Source organism: Bison bison, unplaced genomic scaffold, assembly GCF_000754665.1.
Source record: "Bison bison bison isolate TAMUID 2011002044 unplaced genomic scaffold, Bison_UMD1.0 scf7180017864318, whole genome shotgun sequence".
Taxonomy (NCBI): domain Eukaryota; kingdom Metazoa; phylum Chordata; class Mammalia; order Artiodactyla; family Bovidae; genus Bison; species Bison bison.
In genome coordinates this window covers 2,406,552-2,429,707 of record NW_011494890.1, presented here as the reverse complement: position 1 = coordinate 2,429,707, position 23,156 = coordinate 2,406,552, and the positions used below count along the sequence as shown (strand labels likewise).

The window sequence follows — 23,156 nt, the reverse complement described above, 5'->3', positions numbered from 1 at the left end:
TTCACTTTCTGCCATAAGGGTGGTGTCATCTGCATATCTGAGGTTATTGATATTTCTCCCGGCAATCTTAATTCCAGCTTGTGCTTCTTCCAGCCCAGCGTTTCTCATGATGTACTCTGCATATAAGTTAAATAAGCACGGTGACAATAAACAGCCTTGACATATTCCTTTTCCTATTTGGAACCAGTCTGTTGTTCCATGTCCAGTTCTAACTGTTGCTTCCTGACCTGCATATAGGTTTCTCAAGAGGCATACTAACTGATGAAAAAGTAAAGACTTTTCCTCTAAGATCAGGAATAAAACAAGGATGCCCCCTCTCACCACTTTTATTTAACATAGTACTGGAAGTTCTAGGCAGAACAATTAAGCAAGAAAAAAAATGCAGTGTATCCAAATAAGAAAGGAAGATGTAAAAATATCTGTTCACAGAGGATAAGATCTTATATATAGAAAACCATAAATGTCACCAAAAAAAAGAGAAAAAATATTGAGTAATAATTAAGAAAAGTTACAGGATACAAAAATTCACATAGAAAGATCACTTGTGTTTCTACACACTAATCATGCAAAAAGAAAATCAAGAAAATAATCCCATTTACAATAGCAGTGAAAAGAATAAAGTATAATACTTACAAAATAAACTTAATCAAGGAGGTAGAAGTTTTAAACAGTGAAAATAATTAAACATGGCTGATGTAATTTAAAGACAAATGGAAAGGCATGTCACATTCATGAATTGGAAGCTAATGTCATTAAAATATAGTAACATAATATAATAATGTCCATATTACTGAAAATGATCTACAAGTTTATCACAATCCCTATCAAAGTCCCAGTGACTTTAAAAATACTTGGAAAAAAGAATCCTAAAATTCACATTGAATCACAAAGGACCCAAAATAGCTAAAACAATTTTGAGAAAGAGAACAAAGTCTCACATCTTGATTTCAAATTATATTACAAAGCTATGGTAATCAGTAAGTATGCCGCTGCTAAGTCGCTTCAGTCGTGTCTGACTCTGTACGACCCCATAGATGGCAGCCCACCAGGATCCCTGTCCCTGGGATTCTCCAAGCAAGAACACTGGAGTGGGTTGCCATTTCCTTCTCCAGTAAGTATAGTTCCAGCATAAAAATAGACATAAAGCCCAATGAAGAAGAACAGAGAGGACAGAAATAGCCCACAGATATATGATCAAATCATCTTTAATAAGGATGGAAAAACCACACGATGGGGAAACAGCTTTCTCTTCAACAAATGGTGTTGGTAAAATGAGATATTCTAATGCAGAACAAAATTTACCTTTATCGTACACCATACACAAAACCAACTCATAATTAATTAAAGGTTTAAATGTAAGACCTGAAATTATAAATCTCATAGAAGAAAATATGTAAGAAAAACTTCATAGCTTTGGTCTTCACAATGATTTCCTGAATTTGTAAACAAAAGCACAGGCAACAAAAGCAAAATCAACAAATGGCAGTACATCTCATTAAAAACCTTCCGTACAGTAAAAGAAACAGTAACATGAAAAGGCAACCTAAGGAATGTAAGAAAATATTTGCAAACCATTTTCTAATAAGGAGTTAATATCCAAAATATATAAGGAACTCCTTCAAAGGCTCAATAGCAAAATAAACTAAATAAACTTTGGACAAAGGTCTCAATAGATATTTCTTTTTTATTTTAACTTGTTTTTAGATATTTCTTTTTTAAAAAAGACATACGAATGGCCAACAGGCATTGCTCAACCTCGATAATCATCATGGAAATGCAAATCAAAATAATAATGGTCATTATTAAAAAAATCAGAACATTATAAATATTGGTGAGGATGTGGAAAAACTGGAACACTTGTGTGCTGTTAATTGGAATGTAAAATAGTATAGTCATTATAGAAAACAGTATGAAATTTCCCTAAAGACATACAAATAGAACGACTATATGATCTAGCAATCTTATTTCTTTGAGTATTTATTCAAAAGAATTGAAATCAAGATCTCTAAAAGATACACAGTCCCATGTTCATTATAGCATTATTCACAATAGCCAAGAGGTAGATACAGCCTAAATTAGAAACAGCCTAAACAACCTAAAACATGTATTACTAGCCTAAATTTTTATAGACACTAGCCTAAATTTTTAAAGAAACTATGGTTTCACTTTATATACAGTGGAATATTATTGTCATTAAAAGAGGGAAATCGTATCTTTACAGCAGAAGAAAAACCTGTGATAACATGGTTGCACCTTAAGGACATTATACTAAGTGAAATAAACCAGTCGCAGGAGGACAAATCTTGCATGATTTCACTTACATGAAGTATCTAAAGCATTCAAAATCATAGAGACAGAAAGTAGAACAGTGCAAACAGTGGGGAGTTACTCATCAATGGATACAGAGTTTCAGTCATGCAAATTAAAAGAGTTCCAGAGAGCTGAAGTACGATATTGTGTTACAAATACCATTCTTTACATTTAAATATTTGCTGAGTGTCCATCACAAGTTATATATTTTTATTACAATTGGAATAATACATTCAAATTTGAGAATGCATTGAGTTGTGCCAACTGTTAAATGTGTAATAATCTATTTATTTTTTTGCTTTTAATTTAGTGTAAACCAAGGACTTTCCATTCAACTGAACTTCGATTATTTTAATACATATTATGCAGATGTATTAAATATTTATGAAGGAATGAGTTCAAGCAAGATTTTAAGAGGTAAGTTAAAGCAAATATACAGTCCATTATCAAAATGAAAATATGTACAAAATTTATGGAGTAGATTGTGCTTTCGCTTTGATTTTGAGCTGAATATGAATTTGTACTTTGTTTCTAAAAGGAAAAACTGATCTTCATTATAAAAATTAATAATTTAGTGCTCTGTGTAATCAATCTTCTTAGTAATAAAAGAGATATTGTTTCACATGATCCCCTTCATGTGGAATTTTACTCTACCCCGTGTTACTTCTCATTAAGCAAAATTCAAACAAACCCTAAAAATGACTATTTTTCTTCAACATTTGATTTTTTTTTCTCTTTTTAATATGCACTCTGGTTCTCTGGCTCTTTCAGGACTATTACCAGTAAAATGGATAACACAATGACTAGATCAAGATATAAGCGCTTTAAATGGATGGTGTGGATGGTATTGTGCAACCATTTGTCATTGTGAACATAGACATCAGTGGGAGCTGAGAAAAGGCAGGGAAAGCACTAATAATATATGTGTGGCCACCCCACTTTATACCATATGGTCCCCAAATGCATAGACCTATTCATGGTAGCCAAAAAAATGGGAGTGAAAATAAAATAGGTATGAAGGAGGAAATAAAATAAGGATGAATGTGGCAGTGAAATCCAGGGAATAACTAGTTTTCCTCACACTTTTGAGAAATAATCAAGTGCAGAGCTAAGATGAGGTTACAAGTGGTATCTCTTATTAAAGTTTATATAATAGCTACATATATTCATGAATGCCAAGTCATTTCAGTCGTGTCTGACTCTTTGCGATCCTATGGACTGTAGCCCGCTAGGCTTCTTTGTCCATGGAATTCTCCAGGCAAGAATGCTCGAGTGGGTTGCCATGCCCTCCTCCAGGGGAGCTTCCTGACTCAAGGATTGGATCTGTGTTTCCTGCAGCTCCTGCATTGCAGGTGGATTCTTTACCACTGAGCCACCAGTATAGCTGAGCTGTATTTTTATATATATATATACATAATTTTGGATTTTAAATTGCAATTATGAGTAATGAAAAGTAGATCCTATCTAACACATGCTTTGATTGACTTATTGATCTGAGAAATATTTGAGCATATGATAATAACATATACCTTTTTATTGGGTGCTTTCAATATGGAACTCAACATACTGAGTGCTCTTTGTGGATACCTTATTTAACATTTTTAATAAATCTGAAAAATATGCATTACATGAGAGGAAAGTGATGTCCAAGAAGTTAAATGATGACAAGTCCACAAAGGTAGTTAGTGTTGGAGATAGAAATCAGACCCAAACACTCTCGACTTCAAACACAGTGTATTAATTTATTGTGCTTTAAAAGCTCCAAGTACAAATATAATAATGAGTATACATAAAACAGATGAACTCATGGTAAGTTACATTTGGCTTAAATAAATGGGCCAGTCATTTCATAATCTACTTATTTCTGTAGTTGATAAATCAGGTTCATTCAAATTATGTCAACATAAATATTTACATAGCTGAATAAATAAGCCAGGTCATATAAATTTCTCCAAGGGCTAATGTGATGTTAATAATAAAATTTAGCATGCTTTGATCACTTGAAATATTCAAAGTAGTGTAATCATTACCTTAACTCAAAAAAATGCTCCTGTGAACCATATTATGTAGGTGCTGTTACAATCTTTATTTTATGGATGATGAAAACTAAATTCATAGAGGTTAACTGGCCAAAAGTGGTAGGTGAAATTACCCTCATGCTCTCTTCTCTTCAGCTACAATTTGCCTGAATGCTATTTTTACTTATTTTCACATGCTTAGATCATCAGAAATATATAACAAAATCTTCGAGTCATTAGATATAGTGATATGAATAATGCATAAATAATTATCACAAATATCCAATAAGAAAACTAAATATCCAAATAGAAAATAGAAAAAAAAACAAGAAAATTAATTTAAATTATAATAAATAGGTAGTTGTTTAGTTTTTAGGGTCTTTTTGAAATATGAAAATATTTCAATGTTTTTTAAATTAAATATATTAATTTAACTTGAAAAAATATGAGAAATGGTATTGTTATTATAATTACACTTTACATTTTAAAATAATACCTTGTTGAAGATAGGTAAAACTATCTTACCTCTAGATTCTAGCACATGCCTGATATATTATAAAAACTTTGTATTTTTTTATTTAAAGTAAAATCTACAGGTTGATATGGTATATAGTAGTTAATCAATGGACACCAATAACATTTCTTGCAGTTTTAAAGGTATTTTGTTTTTTAAATATGCTGATACTTTTATCTATTTTCTAAATATTTCAGTAAGTTTCTTTCTGTGAGAAATATGTACAAATTCACTTTTATTAAATTACAATTCAGAATAAAGATAATTACCTTTATAACATGGAAATAAACAGATATTTTAATTAAATCAATGAAAATAAGATTATATAATTAAATTATAAGAAAATACAAGTTTCCAGTACCATAAAATAGCTATTGCATACTTGATTAGGAATATGTCAGTATAAACAAATTTTAAAGGCATTTTTCAGTCATTTTTATATAAAGTCATGATGTAAAAGTTCTCCTGTGGAAAGTTTCAGAGGAAGATGGGCATTTCATAAAGACAGACAATATCGAGAGCAGTAGGAAGTATTTGGAAATACTTATTTCCAAGTAAGTATGGGAATCAGGGTAAATTAGAATAAATTAACAGGATAGTTAAAAAATGTTTTCTTTATGTTGTGATTATAAAGCTACAATATTAAATTCATTAGTGTTAATTGTTATCAGTGCTGGGTATTGAAATGGTTCAGTTCAGTTCAGTCGCTCAGTCATGTCCGACTCTGCAAGCCCATGGACTGCAGCATGTCAGGCCTCCCTGTCCATCACCAACTCCTAGAGTTTACTCAAACTCATGTCCATTGAGTCGATAATGCCATACAACCATCTCATTCTCTGTCTCCCCCTTCTCCTCCCACCTTAAATCTTTCCAGCATCAAGGTCTTTTGCAATGAGTCAGTCATTTGCATCAGGTGGCCAAAGTATTGGAGTTTCAACTTCAACATCAGTCCTTCCAATGAACACTCAGGACAGATCTCCTTTAGGATGGACTGGTTACATTTTCTTACAGTCCAAGTGACTCTGGAGTCTTCTCCAACACCACAGTTCAAAAGTATCAATTCTTCAGTGCTCAGCTTTCTTCACAGTTCAACTCTCACATCCATACATGACTACTGGAAAAACCATAGCCACGACTAGACGGACCTTTGTTGGCAAAGTAATGCCTCTGCTTTTTAATGTGCTGTCTAGGCTGGTCATAATTTTCTGTCCAAGGAGAAAGCATCTTTTAATTTCATGGCTGCAGTCACCATCTACAGTGATTTTGGAGCCCCAGAAAATAGAGTCTGTCACTGTTTCCACTGTTTCCCCATTTTTGCCATGAAGTGATGCAACCAGATGCCATGATCTTAGTTTTCCGAATGTTGAGCTTTAAACCAACTTTTTTACTCTCCTCTTCCACTTTCATCAAGAGGCTGTTTATTTCCTCTTCGCTTTCTGTCATAAGGGTGGTGTCATCCGCATATCTGAGATTTTTTATATTTCTCCCGGCAATCTTGATTCCAGTTTGTGCTTCATCCAGTCCAGGGTTTTTCATGAGGTACTCTGCATATAAGTTAAATAAGCAGGGTGACAATATGCAGCCTTGACATACTCCTTTTCCTATTTGGAACCAGTCTGTTGTTCCATGTCCAGTTCTAACTGTTGCTCTCTGATCTGTATATAAATTTCTCAAGAGGCAGCTGAAGCAGTCTGGTATTCCCATATCTTTCAGAATTTTCCACAGTTTGTTGTGATCCACACAAAGTCTTTGACATAGTCAATAAAGCAGAAATAGATGATTTTTTTTCTGCAACTCTCTTGCTTTTTCAATACTCCAGCGGACGCTGGCACTTCGATCTCTGGTTCTTCTGCCTTTTCTAAAACCAGCTTGAACATCTGGAAACTCACAGTTCACATATTGTTGAAGCCTGGGATGGAGAATTTTGAGCATTACTTTACTAGTGTGTGAGATGAGTGCAATTGTGCGGTAGTTTGAGCATTCTTTGGCATTGCCTTTCTTTGGGATTGGAATGAAAACTGACCTTTTCCAGTCCTGTGGCCACTGCTGAGTTTTCCAAATTTGCTGGCATATTGAATGCAGCACTTTCACAGCATCATCTTTCAGGATTTGAAATAGCTCAACTGGAATTCCATCATTCCACTAGCTTTGTTCGTAGCAATGCTTCCTAAGGCCCACGTGACTTCTCATTTCAGGATGTCTGGCTCTAGGTGAGTGATCACGCCATCGTGATTATCTTGGTTGTGAAGATCTTTTTTGTACAGTTCTTCTGTGTATTCTTGCCACCTCTTCTTAATATCTTCTGCTTCTGTTAGGTCCATACCATTTCTGTCCTTTATTGTGCCCATCTTTGCATGAAATGATCCCTTGGTATCTTGGATTTTCCTGAAGAAATCTCTAGTCTTTCCCATTCTATTGTTTTCTTCTCTTTCTTTGAGTGATCATTGACGAAGTCTTTCTTATCTCTCCTTGCTATTCTTTCAAACTCTGCATTCAAATGGGTATATCTTTCCTTTTCTCCTTTGCTTTTCACTTCTCTTCTTTTCACAGCTATTTGTAAGACCTCCTCAGACAGCCATTTTGCATTTTTCATTTCTTTTTCTTGGGGATGGTCTTGATCACTGCCTCCTGTACAGTGTCACGAACCTCCATCCATAGTTCATCTGGCACTCTATCAGACCTAGTCCCTTAAATCTATTTCCCACTTCCATGGTATAATCATAAGGGATTTGATTTAGGTCATACCTGAATGGTCTAGTGGTTTTCCCTACTTTCTTCAATTTAAGTCTGAATTTGGCAATAAGGAGTTCATGATCTGAGCCACAGTCAGCTCCCGGTCTTGTTTTTGCTGACTGGATAGAGCTTCTACATTTTGACTGCAAAGAATATAATCAATCTGATTTCGGTGTTGACCATCTGATGATGTCCATGTGTAGAGTCTTCTCTTGTGTTGTTGCAAGGTGGTGTTTGCTATGATCAGTGCATTCTCTTAGCAAAACTCTATTAACCTTTGCCCTGCTTCATTCTGTACTCCAAGGCCAAATTTACCTGTTACTCCGTTTGTTTCTTAACTTCCTATTTTTACATTCCAGTGCCCTATAATGAAAATTATAGAAGATGATAAATATTCTGTTAATATTTTATTAAAAATACATAGATGTATATTTATGAATCTGCAAAGAAAGACAACAAAACTGCCTATATGAGAATGCTGAAAGTACTTCCAAGTTGCCACTCTCAGAAATTCTTTTTTTGTGTGTGTGTAGTTATTACTCTTTTCTTTATATCCTAAATGCTTAGCTGTTATTCCATTCCCAAAGGACTGTTATTATCATATCCTTAGTATTGGAGCTTATATTTTAAGACCATGTTTTTAAAACTGAATCACACAAAAGTGGGCACAGTATAGCTGAAGATATGTAATAAACATAATGGATCTTCTTGAGGCTCGTCTTTAATTGTCAACTTGTCCTATGACAAAAATAATCACATTGTGGTGTATGTATATTAGTCACTCAGTCATGTCCAACTCTTTGCAATCCCATGGATTGCAATATTGGAGTGGGCTGCCATTTCCTTGGGAGAAGGCAATGGCACCCCACTCCAGTATTCTTGCCTGGAAAATCCCATGGACTGAGGAGCCTGGAAGGCTGCAGTCCATGGGGTCGCTAAGAGTCGGACCCGACTGAGCGACTTCCCTTTCACTTTCACTTTCATGTATTGGAGAAGGAAATGGCAAGCCACTCCAGTGTTCTTGCCTGGAGAATCCCAGGGACAGGGGAGCCTAGTGGGCTGCCGTCTATGGGGTCGCACAGAGTCGGACACGACTGAAGCGACAGCAGCAGCAGCAGCAGCCATTTCCTTCTCAGGGTATCTTCCTGACCCAGGGATCAAACCCACATCCACTGCATTGGCAGGCAGATTCTTTACTACTGAGCCACAAGGGAGGTCCCTATTGAACCAGTAGCCACAGTTAGATCCTACCAGAAGTCATTTTCCCCAAAACCTTTATTGCTATAGAAAAGAAAGCAAGTAGGATAGGCAGATAGGTTTGAAGCAAAATTTCTTAAATATTCACATCCTTTAAGCAACTAGATATTTATGGACTACATAAAGTTTCAATATGGGAACCATTGGATTGTGTGTGTTAGCCGCTCAATCATGTCCAGCTCTTTGCGACCCCATGGGCTGTAGACCGTCAGGCTCCTCTGCCCATGGAATTCTCCAGGCAAGAATACTGGAGTGGGTTGGCATTCCCTTCTCCGGGGCATCTTCCCTTGAACCCCAGTCTCCCACATTGCAGGCAGATTCGTTACCATTTGAGCTATCAGAGAAGCCCAACCATTTAGACTGCACAGTTACATATGCTAGTAGAAGGAATCCAAATAACCAATGTAATTCTTCATGAGAAAATACTGAAAGAATGACATACAACTTTATTGGGAAAAAGAATAAGATAGAAGTGAAACCTTATCCATGGCTTTCTTTCCATTAGATGTGACTGAAATTGTCATGCATGTATCATATTTTTCACTAATTTCTACACAATAAGCACAGAATTTTTCAGTAGTTTTGAAAGTATTTTTCTTTGGAACTCAGTAAGTAACAGTGATGTTTTGTCTTCAACTTGCAAGCATAATAACTTTCATAAACTTGAATCTGATACCCAGTTCAAACTGTTACACTAAAATTTAAGCTACTGTTTCCTACCCTATTTTATTATTCCCACTAAGAAACTTCTTAGATGTATTTCCCCCTAGCTGCTCACCCATGAAATTTTAATATTTCAGATATTGTCTATACCTATACTGTATGAATATCTAAGAATTTTTCTTCTGCTTCTGATAAAAATTTTACCATTATAGTTTTTTAACAATTATAAAAACTAAGAATTTTTCTTCTCCCCCTGAGAAAAATTTTACCATTTATAATTTTTTACCAGCTAAGAGGCAATATCACCCTTGAGAATGTATGTGCTAAAAACAAATTTTTATAAAAAGAAAATATTATATAATAATGCTTTTTAAAAATCATCATGTGAGTACTTATTTCTCAAGCACTATATAAATTTGTGAGAATCAAAGATTTTGAAAGAGAATATCTTTTTTAGCTAGAATTAAGATAGAAAAGTGACTAGATCAATGTGGGCTTCCCTGGTGGCTCAGACAGTAAAGAATCTGCCTCCAATGTGGCAGACCTGGATTCGATCCCTGAGTTGGGAAGATCCCATGGAGGAGGGCATGGCCACCCACTCCAGTATTCTTGCCTGGAGAATCCCATGGACAGAGAAGCGTGGCAGGCTATAGTCCATGGGGTTGCAAAGAGTTGGACACGACTGACCGACTAAGCACAGCACACAAGATCAATATAAAATTCTGTAGAAACAATACTTAAGTTGTAGAAACAATACTTAAGTTGCCTAGGATTTTTTTGAGGTCCTCAGTTCAGTTCAGTTCAGTCGCTCAGTCATGTCTGACTCTTCGCGACCCCATGAATCGCAGCACACCAGGCCTCCCTGTCCATCACCAACTCCTGGAATTCACTCAGACTCACATCCATCGAGTCCATGATGTCATCCAGCCATCTCATCCTCTGTCGTCCCCTTCTCCTCCTGCCCTCAATCCCTCCCACCATCAGAGTCTTTTCCAATGAGTCAACTCTTCGCATGAGATGGCCAAAGTACTGGAGTTTCAGCTTCACACCATTCCCTCCAAAGAAATCCCAGGGCTGATCTCCTTCAGAATGGACTGGTTGGATCTCCTTGCAGTCCAAGTCCTATAGTTATGTAAATAAAGAGACAGACACCCTTATTTATATTATTTTGATGAAGTTTAGCCCCTGTTAGTATAGCATGGGAAATACTGATAGTATTAAAGTCATTTTTTGTTTCATAACTTTTTAACTTATGTACTTCTAATTTGAAACATTATTATAATAGAACAAGGAACACTTTATTTCAAATAAATTAATTTTAGGACTAATGCTTTCAGTTAACCTTAGGATCAGATAAAAAGATTGATAGATCAATAGAATGATGAATGTATAGATGAATGATGAACACATCAATAGATAAGTGAATAGATACATATGTACATATAACATTCTTCTTTTTTTTTTTTTTTTTGTAGCTTCTCTCTGGTCAAATAATCCTGGCATAATTAGGATTTTTTCCAATCAAGTTACTGCCACTTTTCTTATACAATCTGATGAAAGTGATTATATTGGCTTCAAAGTAACATACACTGCATTTAACAGCAAAGAGCTTAATAGTAAGTACTGTTTATTCCTTAGCCTTTGAATCTTCAAGTACTTTAATGCTGTGGTGGAATTTTAAAAGCAACAGAACCTAATATTTTAGAAAAGGATCATTATCCATTTCATTGTGCAAGTTCTTCAATGAGTATCTCTTACATATACCTTTCTCCACTTCATACTTGGAAAGAAATGAGAATTCAGAAAATCACTCACATCCTTCAAAACAATGAAATAACCAATTTGAAAAAATATATAACAATAGAAAAATTAAATCAAACTTTTATATACTGCAAGTATTCAAAGATTTAAAATTAGCATAAAACTAATCATGAGAATGTTCCACATCAATTCAGTTTTGACCAGAGTATTAAATTTAGTAAATAGATAGGGGGAGAAAAAAATGGGGACAGAGTTTATGCAGGTAAGTCAACAGAGGTAAGCTATAAAATTTAAAGAACAATAAGAACGAAAGGCTTGTCTTGGCTAAAGCCCTAATGCGGCATAAGAAACATATTAACACTGTTGGCAACAAAAGCTGGTGTTTTTTTTTTTTTTAACTAAATCAAACAGCCAGCATTAAATTAAGAAAAATAATTCTGTACATGCCACTTGATTATAAACTGTATGAGTATATATTATTTTCAATTCAATCTATCATAATTAGTCATATTGTTGATTCAATTTGAAGCAAATTTTTAATTTACAGATTATGAGAAAATCAACTGTAATTTTGAAGATGGCTTCTGTTTCTGGATCCAGGATCTAAATGATGACAATGAGTGGGAAAGGACTCAGGGAAGCACCTTTCCTCCATCTACTGGACCAACTTTTGACCACACTTTTGGCAATGAGTCAGGTATAATTCATATTTAGTTCAGAAACCAAGAAAAAACTATGGCATCTTATTCCACAGTTCAAATTGAGCAGTATTAAATGCAAGACCTTTTTTCTTCAGATTTTTTTAATCATTCCTAATAAAATGAATTTAACTGAAAATGGTATCAATTAGGCAAGTAAAAGTATTTCAAGAAATATATTTTTTACCTTATATATTCACGAAATGTTGAAAAGAACACAGGCCATTAGAGACAAAGAGACTTGGGTTGTCACTCTAGATTTGCCACTTATTATTAACTAAGTGGACTTGTGGGAGGTAATTAACTTTTCTGAACTTTGGTCTACTATGCCTTAATTTCATTTTCTCGTTGTTCATTGCTAGTGTATAGAAATCCAGTTGATTTTGCATATTGACCTTGTGCCTTGCAGCTTTGCTGAAATTAGTTTTAAGACTTTTCAATAGATCAATATCATACCATCTTGAAATACAGATAACGAGGCAGGTTTACTTCTGATAAGCCTTCTTAGACTGTTCAGGCTGCTATAACTGAATTCTAGAGATTGGTTTTCTTAAACAATCAATATTTATTTTTCACAATTCTGAAGACAGGAAGTCCGAAGTCAGGAGCCAGCATGGTCTGGTTCTGATGAGAGCCCTCCTTTTGGTTCACCGACACCAGCCTTCTTACTATATCCTCATGTAGCAGAGAGAGAGAATGTAAGAGAGAGATCTGTCCTGTCTCTTTTTACAAGATCACTTATACCATCATGAGGGCTCACCTTCATGAAAAGATTACCCTCCAAAGGACCCATTTCCACTCTCATCACATTGGGGTTTAGGGTTTCAGCATATTAGGGGCAGGAGGGAGACCACCATTCAGACCATAACAGAAAAACTATCGAAGATCTGATTCTAAAGCATGGTCCTAGAGGATGAGATGGTTGGATAGCATCACCGACTCAATGGACATGAGTTTGGGTAAACTCCGGGAGTTGGTGATGGACAGGGAAGCCTGGCCCGCTGCAGTCCATGGGGTCGCAAAGAATCAGACACAACTGAGCGACTGAACTGAACTGAACTGAAGGGAAAGGTGATGTTTTGTAAGTATATTTGTCACATAAGTGAGATATTAGAACTGGATTTCAGGTGGAAACATTAACATTAAGATAATAAAATTTGACTGAGAACACCAGAAATTATTGGGGATTATTAAGGAATAAGGAACTTGTAGTGAAGAGACCAACTACATATCCCTTGGATGCATGTATTCATAATATTTGTTATTGTTGTTCAGTCGCTAAGTTGTGTCTGACTCCTTTCTACCCCATGGTCTGCAACACATCAGCCTTCTCTGTTCTTCACTGTCTCTCAGAGTTTGCTGAGATTCATGTCCATTGAGTTGCATCTAACCATCTCATCCTCTGTCACCCCCTTCTCCTTTTGCCTTTATTTTTTCCCAGCATCACGGTCTTTTTCTAATGAGTCAGCTCTTCACATCAGGTGGCCAAGGTATTGGAACTTCAACTTCAGCATCAGTCTTTACAATAAATATTCAGGATTGATTTCCTTTAGGATCAACTGGTTTGATCTCCTTTCTGTCCAAGAGACTCTGAAGAGTCCTCCATCACCACAATTTAAAAGCATCAGTTTTTTGGTGCTCAGCTTTCTTTATTGTCCAACTCTCACATCCATACAAGATGCAAAAACCATAGCTTTGACTAGATGGACTTTTTAGGCAAAGTTATGTCTCTACTTTTTAATATGTTGTCACGGTTTGTCATAGCTTTCGTTCCAAGAAGAAAGTGTCTTTTAATTTCATGACTGTAGTCACTGTCCTCAGTGATTTTGAAGCCCAAGACAATAAAATCTGTCACTGCTTCCACCTTTTTTCCTGCCATTTGCCATGAAATGATGGAACTGGATGCATGATATTAATAGTTTTTTGAATGTTGAGCTTTAAACCAGCTTTTTCACTTTCCTCTTTAACCCTCACCAAGAAGTTTGTTAGCTCCTCTTCACTTTCTGCCATTAGAATTATATTGTCTGCCTAACTGAGGTTATTAATATTTCTCCCAAGAGTCTGATTTCAGCTTGTGATTCATCCAGCCCGGCATTTCAGTGATTTACTCTGCGTATATGTTAAATAAGCAAGGTGACAATATACAGCCTTGCCATACTTCTTTCCCAATTTTGAACCAATCTGTTGTTCCATGCCCTGTCTGTTGTTTCTTGACCTGCATACAGGTTTCTCAGGAGATATGTAGATGGTCTGTTATTCCCATCGCTTTAAGGATTTTCCACAGTTTTTTGTGATCCATGCAATCAAAGGCTTTAGCATTGTCAATGAAGCAGAAGTAGATCTAACTACAAATCCAGATGTAATATGGATCTTACAAAGTAAAGTGAAAGTTGCTCGATCATGTCCAACTCTTTGTAACCCCATGGAGTCCATGGAATTCTCCAGGCCAGAATACTGGAGTAGGTAGCCTTTCGCTTCTCCAGGGAATCTTCCCAATCCAGGGATAGAACCCAGGTCTCCACATTGCAGGTGGATTCTTTACCAGCTGAGCCACCAGGGAAGCTCAAGAATACTGGAGTGGGTAGCCTATCCCTTCTCCAGCAGATCTTCCAGACCCAGGAATCGAACTGGAGTCTCCTGCATTACAGGTGGATTCAATTCAAAAAAGCAATGCAGGTGCATTACTTTTGATCTTACCTGGTGAGCTACCAGGGAAGCCCATTTAAAAAACAAAGAAAATTACAAAAAGGACAGAATAGAAATTCATGCCTTTAGATGATTTTCTTAGACAAAATCAATCCTATAATACATTTTACTATTGAGATTTCAATTCAATTCAAAAAACACATATTAAATGCTTCTTTTAACTAAACACGGTTCTAGGTATTGAGGACTGGGATCACACTTCACAATGTCTACAAAGCCTTTCTGGAACTTCCAAATTAAAATCTTCCTTTCCATTAAGCTTTAAAGCACCTCTTTTATTTTTCCTATCACATGACCTTTTATCTGCTTACTTGTTTCTTTTCATCACAATGTTCTCTTCAGGAACAAGAACCTTGTCTTTTTCATCTTTGAGATGCTAGTGCATTTTCAGTGCCAGAATATAACTAACATGTAAAATTATTTTAAATTAATGAGTGAATGTCTACAGTTTTGACTCAAGTCATTTTTAAATAAGTGATTGACTATATGAAATTGCTTATAACATAAAAATAACCTGAGCACTTCCTTAGAAAATGCACCCCAGGATAACAAAATACAGTTCACACAAATTACAGTTCATGAAGCATTTCTTAACAGGAATGTGACTGCTTTTGATCTATTTCTCTAAGAAATCATTGAAACTCCCACTCGAAGCATTCATTCACTCCCTTATTTAAGAAGTATTTTCTTGAGTCAAGACCTCTGGATGTATCTGTGAATAAAAGAAACCAGATTTTCTTCTCTTACGGAACACATTTTATAGCAAAGGAAAACAGGAAATAAGCACTATGCATCACAAATCATTACATTTTGGGCGTCTGTTTAATGTTAATGAGTACTTAGGGGAAAATACAGAGCTTGGTAAGGCCAGTGGGGAGGGCAGATGTTGAGGTGTTTCTGCAAATTAAAATATAGTCATTAGGTTGAGTCTCATTGAAACAATAAGTGATACTTGAATCAAAACTTTAAGGGACATACAGATTACCCCAGGCATAGGAAACACGCAGAGTAAAGGCTCTGAAGGACGCATGCCTGACCTGCATGAAGGAAAGCCAGGAAACCAGCATTGCTGAAATAGAATCTATAGGGCCAATGGGATTCAGATAATAATGAGTCTTCCATGGCTCTGCCCTTTTCCCCAGTGACGTGAGGAGCCACTGACGTTTAAGTGTAGGAAGGAGAAGATTCACTTTGATTGGTAGAATAGTTTATGGAAGGGCAAGAGAGTTGTCAAGGAGACCAATGAAAAGTTGTCACTTAATCCAGAAAAGAGGCCATGGGACTCACATGTGGTCATATGAGGTCAGATTCTGGATATAATCTAAAAATAATGTTAACAGGATCCTGCTAAATTAGTTAACCAGTGTGACCCTATGGATAAAAAAATATATATATGCTCTGCGTAGATGGCCAATCTCATTAGACTTACATGCTTAAAACTAAATATTATGACATGCATCATCTTATGCATAATTATTCTCCTTTGAATCAGTGATTTCCCACAGCCTGGTCCCCTAGGGATAATTAGTAATCTGCACAGTTGAAGACTAACCCCCAAGTGATAATAACCCCAACTCTCTAGAGAATCCTGACCTAAAACAGTCAAATAATTTGACCATTTTTTTTTCCTTAACTATATAAAAAAAAAATTCTCTCTCACACTTGGAAAGTAGTTAGAGGAAAGTACAGAAAGCACCTATATCCATTGACTCTGACAGATGGCTTTTATGTAGTCGAAATCTTTGATGTTCAAATTATCATTTTCTCCTTTTATGTCATCATAATAAGAGAGAAAAATCATTCTACTGATATTTGAAGACTATAAGTACATTAGGGGAGAAAAATGATTTAGGCTTGCCAACAGATTAAATCACAAAAGAAATAAGATGAAACTGACCAAAGTGAGACAGGTTGAATGTCAGGTGGAGGTTTTAAATAGTCGGGTTGGAAATGCAGTCTCAGGAGAAGGTTGTGAAGCAGGAGTTATTTAAAGTGAGATGAGTCAGAGCAGTTGAGAGCCCACCAGAGGCAGCAGTGTAATAAGAACGGATGAGAGGCCTTAATAGGTCCTTCCCAAGTCTCATACCGGTGATTTCATAATCTAGCAGTCATTCCCCTCCAAGGGGTATTTTTCTTCCAGCTTGCTTTTTATGTGTCAGACATCCTGCCTCTGAGATGGAAGGGAATTAAATCTTTCCTGCTGTTCCTTTTATCCATGCAGGATGTTTTTTGTTCTTTACTTTCACTTTAAATGACAGGTAGGCCTAAATGAAACAGATAAACTTTGAATTAACATTGCTTTAGGGAAGAATAGCTAAGCCCCTTAACTCTCCGAGTCTTTCTGAAGAAGTTTCTCCTAGTGGAGCACCTACTTTGAAATCTCTGTATTGTCAATGCTCCGTTTCTCTGTTCTTCTTAGAAACAAAAGCAACTGGTGGAGACATTGGTGCTGATTCAGGGCAGCAGCTTGGGGTGCTCAGCAGAGACCCATTTTTCCAGAACATTCAGGGATATGAGATGAGTAACATAAAATTTTCAGAAATGGAGGAGTCACAAAAGAGCTAGAAGAGATGAAGAAAGTATTTTTTGTTGGCTTTTCTCAATGAAATCATAATCATTCCAACACTTGGGGGTTAGCTAGCACTGTATAGTAGTAAGAATCATTCAAATAGAGACCCTAAAGTCATAGCTAGGTTTACATTTGAGCTCTGCCATTTAAATCTACTCTGTTAGATGACTCGTCATCATCAATCATTTCATCATCTATCTCAGTTTCCTCATCTGGAAAGTGGGTTGATGATAATAGAACCTGACTTTGGAGGAATATTATGAACATTAAATTAATATGTTTTTTAAAATCTTAGGAAAATGCCTGGCATATGAAAAATGCTTTATACATATTAGGTATCATAACTATTTTCTTTGCATACCACAGAAACATTCAACAGAAACAAATTGGCTGTGATACTGTTCTAAATATTATGCCAGAGAGGAAAATAGTTATAGATTCAATTTTCAAAAGTATGTTAAGTCTTGGGGATATCTGCATTTTATTTAGCCTATAAACCTATTCTAAAATAAGAGTAATTTCAATGTTTCAAAGTAAAATTGTCCTTATTTCCTTATTTTTCCTGTGATGTTGAATTTCAGAAAATAATGTTGCTCTTTAATATTGAGAGAACCTGGCTGAATTTGCACCATTCTCAATCTAAAACTTTTGATATTTATCTACCAGATTCAGTTAATTTTATATGCACCCACAAACTCACAAAGTGATTCTTAGAATAGTATTTTCTTTTTGAGAGGGCCCTCTAGTTTTCCAGAAAGTTCTACTCTCTCTGCAATCTCTGCTGTCTCTACATCAACATCCAGCACTACTTCTCTTCCAAAGAGAAGAAGTGAAGTAGTGTTACGACTTCTTTGGAGGTTGGAGTGTTGGAGGGGCAGAGGTTAGGTTCAGTTCATGAAGAAATAAGCAGAATAAAAGGCTAGATGGACGTTGTAGGAGAAACCAAATGGCTCACAAAAACTCACTGAATGCTTAACTTACAAATTTTGAAGCTGACTCTTGAGGTTAATTCCAAGAACTCTCAAAGATATTTTAAAAGAATTATCATTTAACCTATAATTCCCCGTAGGGTTGTGGAAGATACCTATTTAATCATTTCAATTGTGTAGTACTTTAATAAATTTTAAAATAAAAAGCCAATTTAATGTAGCATGAATATATTAAATAATATTTAGCTAATCCATACAGAGAATTAAGAAAATGTACCAAATGTCTTTCTTTTATCCAAACTTCTAACAAGTTTTTAACAGCACATATGAATATAAATATAATACACGATGGAACTCTAAGTGACATCAGAGAAGTACAAGTGTAACTAAGAATTCAAGAGTCACATCTAGTTCGAAAGACCAAAAAGGATTTTCTGAAGATGTTAATTAGACTTAAATGACCTCAAAAATTAGTGACAATTACAATTGTAAGGGAAACTCCAGTAGAAGGAATTGAACTTTCCCTTGGAATTTGCATTTAAGTACTTACCTTAAGTGAGTTAGTCCATCAGCATATCTAAATATCTTCACGGTCCTATTGTCTCTACAGGAGTGAATACTCAAAACATCTAATAAATTGGAGCTAAAGTGGTATTTTCTCAAAGTAATAAGATGAAACAGTCATGTGAACTCTTAGTAACTTAGATTTTGTTATATCCTTAAGGATGTTCCTGTTCAAGGCTATTGGGAAGTCCTAAATTGAGAAGTGACTTTCTTAAATAACAATTGATTATGGAAGTTGCCTTCTGGCTTCTAATATAGCTCCTTTCCATTCTACCTAAACATGTTTCTTTATATTTTCATGTTAAAGTTGTGCTTTCCTGCTTATAAATTATATAGAAGGAAAGCACAACCAAAAAAGTTGCTAATATTTAAGTGAAGCAAAATATTCTTGTTGTTTTTTACAGGATTTTACATTTCCACCCCAACTGGACCAGGAGGAAGACGAGAAAGAGTAGGACTTTTAACTCTCCCTTTAGATCCCACTCCTGAACAAGCCTGCCTTAGTTTCTGGTATGTTATAGACACATGTTAAGTAACATCTTATTTAATAAGTGATGTTGCTTTTCTTACATTGCCAAGCTCAAATTTTACTAAGATGTTGCCCCAAGTTTTAATGCATTAGTCATTACTTTTCCCATTAATAAAGTAGCAAATACTAAAAACTTTCTTTTCTCTAGCAGCTCCTTTACCCAAAAGAAAAGAGGTAATTGAGTGAAAGATTTAGAATAATCCTAATATATCTACATATATGTGAATATATATATTTTTTTTCTAGTGTTCTAGGAATTTATTAATTTTTGCTTGTTTCCAAATTAGGTATTATATGTATGGTGAAAATGTTTACAAACTAAGCATTAATATCAGCAGTGACCAAAACATGGAGAAGACAATTTTCCAAAAAGAAGGAAATTATGGACAAAATTGGAACTATGGACAAGTAACATTAAATGAAACAGTGGAATTTAAGGTGGGCAAAACACTTATAACCATGTATTTGTATTACAAAATGGTGATACAATTATAGTTTATGGTGATATGTGAAAAACAATTTACTTTCTGGGTATAGCTAAGTCATTTTCTCTTCTTTCCTGATCTTTCTCTTTTTTTTTTTTTTTTATATTTGAGTTCCCCTATTTTCAATTATTCACTGACATTAAAAACCACTTACTGAGGAACAATTTACTACATGGAAGTACTACTTATAATGAGCCATAAAATTCACAGAAAACTTGAAGGATATTTCAGCTTTCTTCAGCAACTTTCTAGCACAAGTCAACCATGTCTTCCTATTCCACTGCCTAACTAGGTTTTCCAACTTTTCAAGACCACCAGGGAATCATCTTTTGCTGTTAGAACATCCACACCCACCAGTATCCCCACACGCTGCCACATTCTAACTTAATCGCCATATATTTTCTCTAGAGACAAGTTCTATGAGCTGTATCATTGGGAAGTCTCTGATCATTTATTTCACTTTAGGGTGAATTAATTTTTCACGTAACAGCTTAATGTATTCTCTTCCCAAGGGTGTTTGCAATTAAAATATAGGATCATATAAGCTAATAGCTTGACCAAATTAAGAATGTTTTAACTGGGCAATTTCAGATACAAGAGTATAACTTTCAGAAGATGTTTGGACAGACATTGTCATTAGTGAAGATTCCGTGCTTTTCTGTGACTTGATAAAAAGCAGGCAATAATCAATGACTCTCATTTGTATTCCTCCCAGCTTTCTTAGCTTTCTTTTTTTTTTTCCTATCCTTTTTCCTTATCCTCTTTCTTCTGATTCTATAATTCTGTAAAGTTTTCTTTTCCACCTTAATTTTCTGACAATTCAAGGAAGGGTAAAGGAAAATGGAACATGAAGGAACAAAAAGATGGCAAAAACAGAAAGATAAGTATGGCAGTAACTAAATCTTGGGCAACACATGGAGAGTCTTAAAAGTCACAAAACTGCATCCACTTTTTCATCAGGCAGGGTGAGAGGACTGAGTTCTAGAAATATTTACACCTTGGCTTTGCCACTTCAGTTACAAAATCTTGAAAAAGTTACTGTATTCTCTTTGACATTCAGCTTGTGTGTATCTGAAAGGAAAAGATAATTCTTACATGGAGTAGTGTCTACCATGAAGTAGGTAGAATGAATGAACTAACAAGTGAACAGATGATTGTATATTGAAGTAGGTATAATGAGTGAACAAATGAGTGAATAGATGACTGTAAATTCAATTTAGTGTCAGAAAAATTAAATAATATAATGCATACAATGCACCTTGCATAGCAAATAGCACATCAGGTGTTCAGTTTATGTCTTTCCTTTCCCAGACAGGAGAGGATCCAACAAAGTCCATCAAAAATAGCCACTGTTCTTAAGAACCTAATATGTTTCATCTGAACACTGGGCCTTTCTCCCAGGTCTGGGTCTGTGTCCTCTGGCTATCACCTTTGTAATATATCTCACACAAACTTCCCAGGTCAATTACGACCAGTACCAGCAGGCATTCCCCACTCCAGGGGATCTCCCCAGCCCAGGAATCTAACTCTCTTGTGTCTCCTGCGTTGGCAGATTCTTTACCACTAGAGCCACTATCTGGCTCTGAATAACTATATCATATTTATATTTTCTCTTGTTTTCTTCTTCTCTCTTTTAAATTACCTAATCAATGTGTCTTCTCTTCAGGGTGTTATGCTCCAGGGATTTCTCTGATAGCTCAGTTGGTAAAGAAGCCACCTGCAATGCAGGAGACCCTGGTTCAATACTGGGTTGGAAATATCCCCTGAAGAAGAGAAAGGCTACCCACTCCAGTATTCTAGCCTGGAAAATTCCATGGACTGTATAGTCCAAGAGATTGCAAAGAATTGGACATGACAGCGTGACTTCTAATCTCTTCAGGGTTGTATGCTCTAGGAAGGCAGACAGCTACCTCGATTTTTAATGATGTTGTGGAAAGAACCTAGAATAAGGTTGCTGTCCATGCAAGATGATGTGTATATGTGACAGAGTACAATGGAGCATGACAATATCATGAAAGAAAGAGCTAGAGACATAGAGAAATTGTGACGATATTGCCTAACACAGAAAGAAGACACTAGCAAAAATTTAGACCACCGTAAACACATAGTTAGGGAGCTGGGCTCAGCCAAAGGATCTTGAAAAACAGTATTTCACTGTGTGATAACTCGTCCACATTTACTTGGACATGACCGTATTGATTCTCCAGAGAATACTGGGCTACAAGAAGAATCAATCAGAAAAGATTAAAGTGGAATCATTTTATGTACCTCTCTGAATTACAGGTTTCTTTCTATGGGTTTAAAAACCAGATCCTGAGTGATATAGCATTGGATGACATTAGCCTAACATATGGGATTTGTAATGTGAGTGTCTATCCAGAACCAACTTTAGTCCCAACTCCTCCACCAGAACTTCCCAGTAAGTAACCTTAACATGTGTTTTCCCTAATTAGGTTATGAGTATTTCCAGGTAGATCTCTCTCTGATTTATTTTTTTATTATCTTGCCATAGTGCTGTCTTTTCACTGAAAATCAGAAACTTTAAAATATAAGTAAAACAGAAACTAGTAAAATATTACACATTAAATATAGATCACCAATGAAATAATGCTGTGCATCCTGTTATGCTTCATGTTTATGATAATTTTAGTACATTTTCATTTTTGAAAATAATTTAGGTGCTGATTGCCATTTTGTTTTCAATTTAATACAACCTAATGCTAGGTGTGGGGCTTCCCAAGTGGCCTTAGTGGTAAAAAAAAAAAAAAATCTGCCAATGCAGGAAAAGTAGGAGACGCAAATTCGATCCCTAGTTAGAAAGATCCCCTGGAGGAGGGCATGGCAACTCACTCCAATATTCTTGCCTGGAGAATCCCATAGACAGAGGAGCCTGGTGGGCTACAGTCCATAGGATCACACAGAGTCAGACATGACTGAAGCGACTTAGCATGCACACAGTGCTTGGTGCATGTATGGATTACATAGATTCTTCAATATTTGAAATAGTCATTCAAATTTTATAAATATTGCATACAAAGCACTTCATAAGAAAATGTAAGATATATCAATAACCACTATTACATGAAAGAAAAATCCATATAATATTAATTTATAAATTAATAAATACAAAAATCAACATCTAACTATGTGCCCCTAAAATTAGTACATGAGAGACTTAAGTGGTAGAGTACTTTGGAGAAGAGAGTGTGAGCTGGAAAAAGCTTCAAGGAAGCACTAAGATCAAGCAACAGAATGACACAAAAAAGTTGAAACAAAAGAAGGAAAATACCAAGTGTGTCTGTATGTATGCATGCTCAGTCATTTCCATATAATAATATTGCCTCCAAAATTGTGTTCTTGATGCCAAACTCTGGATCTTAATCACCTTTGCTTCACTGTTGTCTGGTTCTTAATATTGCA

General features: G+C 35.6%; 1 protein-coding gene across 2 annotated transcripts in view; it reads left to right on the top strand.

The window, feature by feature from the left end:
- Positions 1 to 23,156, top strand: part of TMPRSS15 (transmembrane protease, serine 15) — a 145,908-nt gene that overhangs the window by 46,555 nt on the left and 76,197 nt on the right. For both annotated transcript variants that reach the window (XM_010852961.1, XM_010852962.1), the window contains 6 exons: positions 2,621 to 2,727; positions 10,971 to 11,111; positions 11,804 to 11,953; positions 19,127 to 19,232; positions 19,539 to 19,689; positions 22,020 to 22,155. In XM_010852961.1, coding sequence (XP_010851263.1) covers positions 2,621 to 2,727; positions 10,971 to 11,111; positions 11,804 to 11,953; positions 19,127 to 19,232; positions 19,539 to 19,689; positions 22,020 to 22,155 — 791 coding nt within the window. The remainder of the gene's footprint in view (positions 1 to 2,620; positions 2,728 to 10,970; positions 11,112 to 11,803; positions 11,954 to 19,126; positions 19,233 to 19,538; positions 19,690 to 22,019; positions 22,156 to 23,156) is intronic.